The sequence below is a fragment of the Pygoscelis adeliae genome, unplaced genomic scaffold (assembly GCF_000699105.1).
Source record: "Pygoscelis adeliae isolate BGI_AS28 unplaced genomic scaffold, ASM69910v1 Scaffold358, whole genome shotgun sequence".
In the NCBI taxonomy this organism is placed as follows: Eukaryota; Metazoa; Chordata; class Aves; order Sphenisciformes; family Spheniscidae; genus Pygoscelis; species Pygoscelis adeliae.
In genome coordinates this window covers 4,027,748-4,039,408 of record NW_008825429.1, presented here as the reverse complement: position 1 = coordinate 4,039,408, position 11,661 = coordinate 4,027,748, and the positions used below count along the sequence as shown (strand labels likewise).

Genomic DNA, 11,661 nt, shown 5'->3' with positions numbered 1-11,661 from the left:
TAAGGCAGAAGGAATAAAGAAGAGAACAGCATTAGTAACTCTCGGTACTATAACAGAGCTTTCCACATGAAGAACGCAGACTTTTATAAGGGTTAGATACAATTCCCAGCAGACTATTCCCACTCTACAGCCTGACATTGATCTGTTTATTGAGGAATGAACTCTACACACACGGGACATCCCCTTCTGTTCATAAGCATATTTCAGTAATGAAACTCATTAATATCCACAAACTCCTGCTTCAGAAACCCTTGAGCCTTTTCAAAACGAGGAAGAGTGCTGAAAGAGTTTATAAAGGTAGGCAAAGAAACTTTAGTCAACATCCCAACATAAACACAGCACTTCATTTATTTGCAACCACTTCCACATGTTTACAGACTTCTTTGATTAAACTTCTGCAGGACAGAACACAAAAGCACACAGATAAGCTCCAGGGCACCTGGCTGACAGTTGCTCCTCCTTATCTTGGCCTTGCAAAAAGTCTGGGAGAAAACACTGGAGCACACGCACTGTTTTCTGCTTCAGGAATGTGAGAAGACAGACTCCATGAAAAATTAACAAGTCTCTATGCTGATCTGTCATTCCCTCTTAACTAGAAAGCTTAATTAACATTAAAAGGTCAGATACTCCATCTTAACAGTTTGTCTACAACCGATTTTTAAACAGCTACATCATTACTAATTTTACCTCTAGGACAAAACTTAATTTGGGGAGAATTTAGAGGTTTTTCATGCAGAACCACTCAACAGCTTCTTCTCTTTCTTGAGTCAATGGTTTAAGCAAGGGAGCTTTAGTCACTCACAGGAAACTTGCTACTTCTTGGAAACTGTCATAAGAGATCATTTTTCCCTAGCTGGGACACTCAGATGCACAAAAAGTTGTTTGTTGTTTTTTGTTGGTTTTTTTTTTTTAAATTAACATCTTTCCAAGTAAGCAATTACTGTAAGGACAGTAAGCTATTACTATCAAAGCAGAATAACTGTGATTGCAAATGGATAACAAGGTCAGGAAACAGGATCTCCTTTAAGAAGTGAAGCATCCTGGAGACTAATTCAGAAGAGGGTTTCAAATGTTTCTCATTTACTCAACTCACAGGCGAGCTCACATTCTGTTCAAGAGCAAACACACACACACACACTGCCGGGTCAGTGAGCCAGATTGCGAGCAGGGCAAAACCCAGCAGCCAGCTCCATAAAACACAAGCCCCCCCACTCAAAGAGAGCGCTAGCTTCTATCAGCAGGGCATTCTTATTCACGCCTGATGAAACACACTTGCAGAATGAAAAATAGTCTAAATTCTGCCTCTTGGTAGCCAAGCAATTCAAAACGTTGCTGGACAGCAAAGTCCTCTTATTCAGATAAGACACTCTTGCCTGCAGCTACTGGTGCAAATAAACAATCTGCATGCTCTTTAAGTTATGTCTACTTCATTTCAAGGACATTGTCATTATGATCATTGGTCAAGGCAGCAGCAAGAATAATCTGCATCTGAAGGGCCAAGCCTGCTGCGTACATTACCATCAGACACTGCAGCAGCTCAATGACCCTTTGCAGAGCATCTCCAATAATCATGAGTTTAAACAAAAGCCCGGGAGGGGCTGGAGCTACCATTATATTGCCAGTGCTGCTCTAGCATATGGCGAAGCTGAAGTATTACCAAGGTCCAAACGTACCTGGTTTTAAAATGTCAGAGAAGCAATACTTCTCAGTCCTGTGGGGTAGGAGCAGGGAGGAACAAAGGGTTTCAATCACCTTGCAGTGACTTAAGCAAAAAACCTAACTGGGTCCAAAGCACCTCAAGCTGCAATGCAGGGCCTTTGAAAGGGAACGAAGAGAAGGAGGAAGGAAGGACAGTAAGGGAACCAGCAACAATTTCAGACTGGCCAGTTCTGGGAGAAGCTCAGTTTTGGTACCTAATTCATCACACCAGACTGTACAGCGATCTTAAAAATATTATATCTTTGTTGAAGTAACGATGGTGTTCCCTGTAACTGGAGCATGGGTGGGGTGTGTTTGTTTTCTCTTTTTAAATAGGATAAATTTCACTCCTGGGCTGATCCTAATCTCAGCACTCTTTCTTCCTGTAGAAATCAAGACCTCTACCTTCTCCTGTGTCTTGCATGACCTGCAGGGCTTGAATGATGCTAAACGAACATCCCAGGGCCACCCACCAAATCTGTGGCCAAGACAGGATTAAGACCTGCAGTTCCAGAACATGAGATGTCTCCAGGAGAGTGCTGACCATCCACCCTGGAGCAACTGAAGAGATAAAATGACGATCTATGACAAGTTACAGAAATCTCCATGGTAAGGTGGCAGAACTGAACATGTGCTGAATCCCTCAACTACTACAGTCCTTGGCACTGGGAGAGATGGGAGAGGATGGGTAGCTTGTTCAGTTGCTCCCAAACGACTTGCCAGAGCCTGTCTGAAGGCACTTCCAGCACCTCCCCACTCTTTGAGCGGATTCCTTTGCAAAGCACTGATTTTTTTAACCTCAAAACTGAAGCTCTTCGTTTCTTGTCATCAAGAACTACCATAGTTTCAGAAGTTCATTTTTCACACAATACACCAAACAGCAGGGCTCACCTGGAGGTAGATTGCTGCCTCTTGGTAGTTCATTTCCCAGTTGTGTCGGGCAGAGCTTTGCTGCGCACAGCATTCCCCGGCAGCAGGGCTGGACGCATCATTAATAACGTCATAGCTACCTCCATCTGCATCAGTACAATAAGAGAAAAATGGATTTACAATTAAGCGAGCTGAGATTGATCGGGAGGCATGCAAACAAGCCAGGCACTGGGACCAGAGACAAGCATCAAGAGGTGGCAGAGTACCCAGGAAACTGACAGCTTGTACACAGACAAATTGACTCTTCCCATGTAGGAGCTTTTAAGAGATGCACTCAAACTCAGCACTTCAACACGGGAATGCTCCCAGAAGATCATCAAAAGAGACAGCATCCTATTTAATACAATAAGCAGGTCTCCTGGCTCAGGAGATCTGTGCTGTCATGTTCGTAGCATACTATCAGCAGTCATAAACTATAAACAGGCAGCTAACATCTAGAAGTCTCTGAGGATGGCCAACCCACAAAATAAAAGTGGGCTTGCTAAAGGAACACCGCCTTTTCACATTTAATGGTGGGAGAGACCGCAGAAGAATGGAGTACAGGAATACCACAGGCAAGGGAAACCAGTCTGAGTATAGAAGCTGTATAGTACACTAATAGCAGCAGTCAGTATTTTTAGTAGAAAGCCTCATTTTTTCAGAGCTCTACAGAGCCATTAAACAATGCATCTTTGCAGCACTCTTTTTGGTGCAGGTAAGTACCAATACTCCTCTGATGAAAACAAACAGCAAGATTAATTTTCTATTCATATCCCATAGATTGATTCTGAAACTTCTAAGAACGTGTCTGTCTCATCAGTAAAGCACTATAAAACAATGAACATTTGTAACAGATTTCATAACTAAAAATTTCATTTAAAAAATACAATTCTACTGCAAAAAGCAACTCCCAAGCACAGCTACACATACGTAGTGCCCTTCCCATGGGAGAGCTACGCAGGGCATGTATATAAACTCCAGAATACTTGCCATTTTTTGCATTCTACAGCTTCAATGCTATTAAGACACATGAAAAACATGCACGACAACAATTATTGTTCAAAAAGGGAATATCAGTTGGTTTCTTCTTCTGGGACTGGGATTTTTATTTTGCACCTTTGACAAAGAATACTGAGCAGAGACCCCACAGAAGCAAGACCTGCTTAGGGCCACGCATGAACCTGTGGTGGAGCTGTCCATGCACTCAGTTCTCCAGTTTCAATCATTACCCCAACCACATGGTTGTTCTTGCTCTCAGTAGAGACTTCCCTCCTCCAGTGCCTCATGTTCCCAAAGAGGGTACATGTAAAATTGATCTTGCCAGTGCAAAAGTGCTGATTTCCCCCTTTTTATGAGCACAGAAGCTGTAATGTGGTAGCTTGTTCTCTCTGTCTTACGAGAAGTTGTCTGAGAGTGGGAAAAAATTACAATGAGGTTCTTTTCCTCTCCCATGACAGCATGCTGAAAATTTGCTGCATCTCTTTGCTGTGACAAAATAATCCTCATTGAATTACTGATTCAGTCTTTCTAGAACACCCTCAGGAGTGGGGAGAGAGTCCACGCCAAAAACCGCACCCATCGAGAGAAACGGCACTGCATGCTCCTGACAGAGGCAGAAACCCCTTCACTGATGCAGAGACACAGCTGCCTTTTCCACCCTCAAATCAAATTAAGATAACATTTATCTGGGATTTGTGAAGACTTTCCAGACTGCACACTCAGATTGCTGAGAATTCTGCAGCATTTAAGCCTACTTCTCTTCCTTGCTTCCCCCATACCCTTAAAATACCACTCAAAATCTGGACGAATGTTTGAATGAGGCTGATTCCTCCCCCACACCCCTTTTACACCTTGAACGAGCACAGTTCTTGAAAAAACTGAATGATAGAGATTTTATTTATCCACAGGACTGGAATGGCAGTCTTCTGGGTTTGTTTGCCTTTTAACTAAAAGATGACAGCAATATGCAAAAATCAGAAGCTTTATACTGTGAGCTCTAAAATGTTCTTAAATGTTATTATTTACAAAGCTTTTGTATGTGTTTCAAAGAGACAGACTCCCTCAAACTGCAGCCTGATAGCAAAAACCTTTTTGCATTTAATGCTTAACAGAGTTGCAGGAGCACGTCTTCACCAGAACCTGACTCACTGCTGAAGATCTTTACTGCCCAGAAGACAAGTTATTTTCCAATCCTCATTCCCATCCTAACAGATTGTTTGCTGCCAGACAAAACACACTGCAGCCCCGTCCTGCCTGCCTTGCCCTCCATGGGGCACTAAGCTGGGTCACGGTAGAGGCAGAGCACAAAGTGGCATCCAGCCCCCAGCCTTAGAGACCTCAAGCATTACCGTGGACAGGCACAGAGCTGTCAAACACCCCCACACTTTGCTGAGGCGCACAAGTGACTGGTACATCGGAGCAGAGAGTGCCACCTCTCCCTATCACACGTAACCTGCTGTCCAGTGACACCCGGAGCTATACGTGCCATCCACGATGTCACCTGGACCGCTCTACAGCACGTCACCCACAGCTCCTTCATTATCTGGTGGCTGGGGCGAGGCTGCAGGATGCCTTGCTCAAACCAAGCAACAACTGTGAAGGCACTAACAGGAGCCGGAGTTCCAGGCCTTTCCATAACTCACCTTCAAAATGCAGCAAGTGTTCAGAGAAAATCTGAGTGTGATTCATCTCACGCAGTTCAGGGGATATTGAAAAAGCACAGAATCAACACCTTGGCTACACAAGCTCTTTTGGGGAAGAGGGACATATTAAGCAGGTTGCTTGCAATATTACCATGTTATTGGAGCATTACAGTATATACAAAATTTAAGAACATCAAAACATACTGTGGTCAAATCAGCAAAGGTTTGTAGCATTAAACAAAACACCAAACCACTGTACCCTACCAAGAGATGCCCAAACTACCTTTAACCCTGAAGTAGTTCTTTCACAAAGACCAACCTCTCTTTGAAAAGGATCAACACTAGGAAAAGATACACCACAGTAAAAACCCAGGACCCCTCTCTGCAGTCACACTAGAGGACTCACAGCTGAAATAGAAGAGATGTCCTGGTGAGATCAAGGTTGCGAATACAAAACAGCACTCAAGATGCAAATCAGAAACAAAAAATAATTCTAGAAACCAAGATGTTTTCTTCCTGTCTAAACCAGACATCATCTTTCTAGGCACAGACAACAGAAAATGTACTGGTGAAGTGTTCTGGTGGGGAGCTGCATTTTGTGGATCAGCTCCTTCCCCATCAGGTACCAGAAGGTTGATCTAGCATCCCTGAGGCAACAGCATCATCTGGGTAATAAATAATAATAAAAATAATAATAAATTTGAAAAGCAACCCTCTGACTGTTTGTTTGGCAGCCCTCCAGCTAGCTAATTTCCTCAGCTGCTCCCATGATAACAATGACACAGACTAATGCAACCTCTGCTCTGCTCAGCTCGTGCTGCAGAACATCCCCGACGGCATTTACCATTAGTATCGAGCTCAATGAGATAGGAGGATCTCTCCACAGGACTCCCGTAATCCTCGAAGTAGATGGCAGGCGGCTCTCTCCACCGCATGGCAGCCACCGCCTCGGCCAGCGGGCACACTTGCGTTCAGAGTTGGGGAGAGGGAGACAAGTCAGAGCTGAAGTTCCTCCCTCCCTCCCCTTCGAAAGCTGATCCTCAGTCTCGCAGCTTCCTCAAGGGAAAGCTACACACAAAAGATTTTCCTCTGCTCTCTGCAGAACTAAATGTTTTCTCCCCTCCCCTCTGAGAAAGGTGGCTCAGACTTCAGTTAAATCATTTCTCTATTGCTGTCTTAGCGGCAGGATGTTTCTAAGTGCAAGTTGTTGGAGGGCTTAGCTGCGAGACAAAGAGCTTTTAAGCATGAGCATGGTGGTAAAGCAAGGCTTCATGCGCCAGGCTCTCTTATTTTGGCATACAGCAGAATTTGCTCACCAGCGAACATGAACAACTAATGGGAAAGGAGTCAAAGTGCTGACTCGTCACAGCAAGGAGTTTCCCCCCCACCCAGCAAAAAAAGAAAACAGATATTTGTGAAGTTCACAGTACAAGGGGCATGACAAAGTAAACGAACTGAGCTGTTCACAGATGGCAAAGCTTCCTTCCACACTTGTGTAACTTATCCCAGACGTTCCCTGAAAAGGGAGAGAGGGAGGGGAAAAAAAGAAAAGAGGAAAAAAGAAAAAGCAAAACCAGCTGGCTGCTTACACAAGGCATCCGGAACGATACTGCCGGGACTCCAACATTTCCATTCAGTGCAGCAGAGCATGCTCCTGTGTAAATAGTTTCCATATGTCATCATTACAATAAAAAACAAAAAAGAAAGAAAGAGAAGGAGCATAAACTTTCCCCAGCCCAAACCTCTCCCTTTGCAAAACAAATTGTCTACTTAGGGGAAGGACAAACTCTCCATTGGCTGAGAGAGCAAACAAACTCCTCTCATTCAGAGAAGCTCACGCGGCCACGGGGGATCTCCAGGGCAGAGCCGAGAGGGGAATAAGGGACAGAAAACATTCACAGGAATGAGGGAGAAATCACCCTTCCCAGCCAGGCTATTTTATGTCAAACTGAAGTCAGTTTGCACTTTCCTTGTTTGATCTTTGGTGTCTGCATTTGTTTTAATAAATAATAATAATAATTATTTTAAAAATCCAACAAACTAGTAACCTCCTACAAATTCAAAGAGTTACAAACAAACTCTACAGGGTTTGTTTCCTCAGAGCTCCCCCAGTCTGGCTCTCATTAGCCTGTTCGCCAGATGTTCTGCTTTCTAGATAGCACATACTTCTTATGGCATTACACTGAAACAGACTGAGATGCCTCTAATTAGCTCCTCAACTGACTCCAAAGCCATGTGCCTTTACCAGACTTACCGGGCTTTCTCCTAAAAGGTTGAGGAAGGTCTTGACGGAGCTGCTAGTTGCCATCCTGTCCAGATAATGCTACTTTAGAAAGTATACCTGTGATGACAGAACCCTGCAAACTGTGTGGAAGCCAGGGCAAGTGACATAATTCAGCAAAAATATTCTTATAGCTAAATCCGTCATTCATACTGTTTACATGTCACGTGTGTAGTCAATGTAAGGCAGCGATATGTAAGTCACTCGTCTAATGTGCAAGTAATATTTCTCTTGATAGATGAAAAAAGAAACGCCAAGGACACGTGACTTAGGAGACAGGACACATCTTCATTCACATTGCCTTACAAGGTTCCTGCAAGTGGATGTACCAAATAGAGCAGCAAGAGAGAGAAGTAAGCCAGGCATTACCTCCCGCAGTCGGGAAAGGTCAAGCTGTCCAGGGCACACGCTCCGAGCAGCTCCAGTAACCGTCTCAGACAACCGGAGACATGCAGCTGATAAAACACACTGCAGTGCACCCGCCATTGGGCCACAGAGGAGGAGGACAGGGCAAGAGAAGGCCAAATTGTCAGTTAACCATCAGATTCCTTCTTAATTAAATTTAATCTGGTACCAACTTGGTCCCTTCTTTCCTTCTTGCAACCTTGCTTGTAAGAACTGCTGTCTTGCATTTACCCCTACCCTTATAGTCATTATTTCTTCTTTGGAAAGAGGCATGAACGTTGTTAGGGAACACACTTGCCAGCTACGTTTTTTCACGGGAGCACTGCCTTTTTCTATTGGAGCTGGACAGGCTTCCAGGAGTGGGGGCTGTCCAAGGCAAATGTGGCTTCCTGGAGTTGAGCAAACGCTTTACGAGTTTGCTGCAAGAGTCCACACAGACACGCAACCTGACCTTTGCAGCCCGAGGGTCTCCCTGGCAGGCTCCAAGCCCTTTGCAAGCAGGGAAAAGGGCACAAAGCAGTCTGTGATTCACTCGGTTGCAGTCCCTTATCGCAATGACTGCTGCACCATTTAACTGGAGCCATTCCTTCTCAGGCTTTGCCGCATTCTTTACTGCCACACCACCTCTGTTTCTTATACCATCCATCTTGACCGCATTCGTGTCTAATTACCCAAACTCTGCTAGTCACAGAGCTCATGCTTTCAGTTTAGAAGAAACATAACCAGGCATCCAGCAACACTGAACACGTGCCCGTGGAAGAAGGCAGATCCCAGGAGTATCGGAGCTGCCCACGGGGTTCCTGGACCTCCTGACCTCACATACAAGACCCGTCCCAGTGCAGGATCCCTGTGCTGGCCAAAGCTGCCGGCTCCCTCAGTGACTGCTCCCTGAGGCTGCAGTAAGGATGAACAAAGGCTGCAAAAGGAGGATGGCACTTGCTTGTCAGAAACAACCAGAAACACTTCTCTCTCCCGGAAAGCCCATATCAGCTGAACTGCATGGAGTGCCCACTACAGAAGATGCAACTCCATGAAAAAAAAAAAAAAAAGGAAACAAAGTAGATGGCGACCCTTCCCCAACAGAAGCTGTACAGGCACCTTCAGTCCCAAAGCCAAGATTTTAGCAGCACTACAACACAATCCAGGCAAAGCCCAGAAGCAGCTCTGGCCAGGAAACCGCAGGATCCTGAAGTGTCAAGTATGTTGGAGTTGTACCAGCACCAACGATGGCATTTTCCCTTCCAAGTGATTACATGCCATGTAGCTTCACCTCCAGAGGATTTATCTTCTCTCCCCGCTCCAATGCGGTTGATAAGGAACTGCTCCTTTTCTTTTCAAGTGCTGAGGCATGAACATGCGTGCATTTCTCTCTTCAAGGCCAGACTCACCTACCCGGGAGAAAAAAAGCTGGAAGCCACCTGGAAAGCACAGCTGGTTTGGCACTTGGCCACACATTTCAGAGGTGAGAGAGACAGAGAGTGAAATCACTGCCTTTACTGCCTGACTGCCAGTTGAGCGCTGTGCCAACAGGAGCATCGCAGGACTGATCTTTGCAGCCCAGAATATCTTAGCACCCGTCCTGTTTTCAGGGGATGTTATGGGAAGGGATTTAACAGCCGCAAGGAAGTCTAAACAATTTACTATCAGTTTGTTGCCTAGGAAAAACAGGGCATCTCCAACAGAGTGCAGTGCCAAGACCTTCTGTTGCAAGAGAAATAATATACTACTGAATATTTCAAGTCAGCGTAACTGAGTCATGCTCTTCCTTAGAGACGACGGCACAGCAGAAACATATGCAAAGGCCTCAGGGCTCTTTGTCTTACTATATTCTCACAGCGCTCGCTTGCTGTGAAGCTCAACAAATAAAGTCACTTCAGCTTCCTATTTAACACAGAAAAGTTTAAAAAAAAAAAAAAAAAGGATGTTGCCACTTCCTGTTAGTGGTAAGAGGCGACTGAAGTCTACCGTCCTCACCTTTATTCGAGAATCCAGTGAGTTCCTACGGCATCAGCACGAGCTCACTTCATGCTATCATCCACGACACTACAGGGAGCTGAATCCACATGAAGTATGAGCAGATGTCCCTCAGCATGGTAAGCCACTTTTTATATATTATTGCCTCTTATCAATTGTGCTGCCTATCTTCTTATATTGAAGACAACTTAAGCCCTGCATTGTTTAATTAGAGGATCACTGCATCCTTGCTAACATCTGCACTGCACACATGTAAAAACCCTGATGCACAAGCTAAACACAATGACAGAAGAGCTAAAGCATGGTAGGAAATTGTTTTGTCTCAGCAGAAGCCGTGCCTCCAGCTAGCTCTTACTCTGAGTGGGTCAGAGCCAGTATTTAGTTAACCGTTTGCTGTGCGGCTCGCTAACCGTTCGAAACAGGGGACGAGCTATGACGATTCACTCGGACATTTACTTCCTGCACCACCCTGCTGGGGACAAAAAGAGACATTTGTGCAGAAGAAGAAAAAAAGTAAAAGGCTTCTAAGAAAATAAGGATGAGAATAATTTTACCTATCTACACCAGCCAAGATCGGTTGGTTGGAGATCCTCATCTGTGCAGTTTACTGCCTTGTCTCTTCAGGGCACCTGCTCTCCTTTGGTCTCAACCCTGAGTTACTCTGGGACTTGATTTTTTCCTCTTGCAATGTTATGTGGGAAGTTCTGACCGGAAAATGTTTGATCGCTGGACAATTTTCACTCCTGAATACGTAGCAGCAAGAGGCAGAGGGACAGATCCCTCCCCTTCGGGATGTTTGGGATCCACAATCAGGTTAGCGAGAGGCTTCAGCGGCTGAAGAGGAACTGATGGATGCTTTGTCACCCTCGGAGAGGCCACTTTGCCCTGACCCCTAAAAGCCTCCCAGAGCTCACTAGTACGCCAGACCACACGGCTCAAAAGCCGCTGCAGCAGTCAACAGTGAAACAGAGGAGGATCACTCCTCGAATCACAGAGCTGCATCCTAAGAGTAACGTTACCTACCCCACTAGCTCTTGCTCCTCAGCTGCATCGCCTTCCAGCAGCTCATGCAAACCACCACATGCCTAAGCCCTCTTCCACAAAGCTGCTTTCTGACAGATGTGTGGCTAAATCCTCCTGCATGAGAAAGTCCATGAAATACCCTAAGGAGAGCCAGAACCAGGCACTCACACAATGTGAGATGGTATAACACAGGAGTACCTGCTTCTTAACATAGCTGCAAAGTCAGAACCAAAGCATTTTTAATCAGTAAAACTCACATAAAAGGCAAGGTTGTGCTAGGAGAATAGAATTAAGAATCTCGCTTGTGTGTTAAGCCAAATTGCTGCCAGTTTCATATCCTTTATTTCTGATCTTAACCAATGAACCTCCATACCACAAAAAGGAGAATTCAAAGCCACAACAGAAGGATCATCTACAACCATACATTACTCATCCTTTTAGCAACTAATATGCTCTATAATCTTATCAGTCTGATCATATCACAGCAACAAAGGCTTTACAGATACAGAGATAAAATTATTCTGTAACTGGAATTAAATATCCCAGCCATTGAGGGGCTCTGTGAAACAACTGATTTTGAATGGAAAAACCAATTGGAAATAATAAAGTTTTTGCTGAACCCAACAACAACAAAAAAAAAGACAAGTTCTGCCTAAGGGTATGGCTCATGAGAGAGGCCAGACATGAAATACACACACACACTTCTAATTCATAGTTTTTGAGGAAGTA

The 11,661-nt window shown here is 44.7% G+C and overlaps 1 protein-coding gene across 1 annotated transcript in view; it reads right to left on the bottom strand.

Moving 5' to 3' along the window:
• The window catches only part of TPCN1 (two pore segment channel 1), a 51,114-nt gene that overhangs the window by 27,043 nt on the left and 12,410 nt on the right, over positions 1–11,661 (bottom strand). The window contains exons 2-3 of the mRNA XM_009330824.1: positions 2,589–2,714; positions 457–462 (exon numbers count right to left, since the gene is read on the bottom strand). Coding sequence (XP_009329099.1) covers positions 457–462; positions 2,589–2,714 — 132 coding nt within the window. The remainder of the gene's footprint in view (positions 1–456; positions 463–2,588; positions 2,715–11,661) is intronic.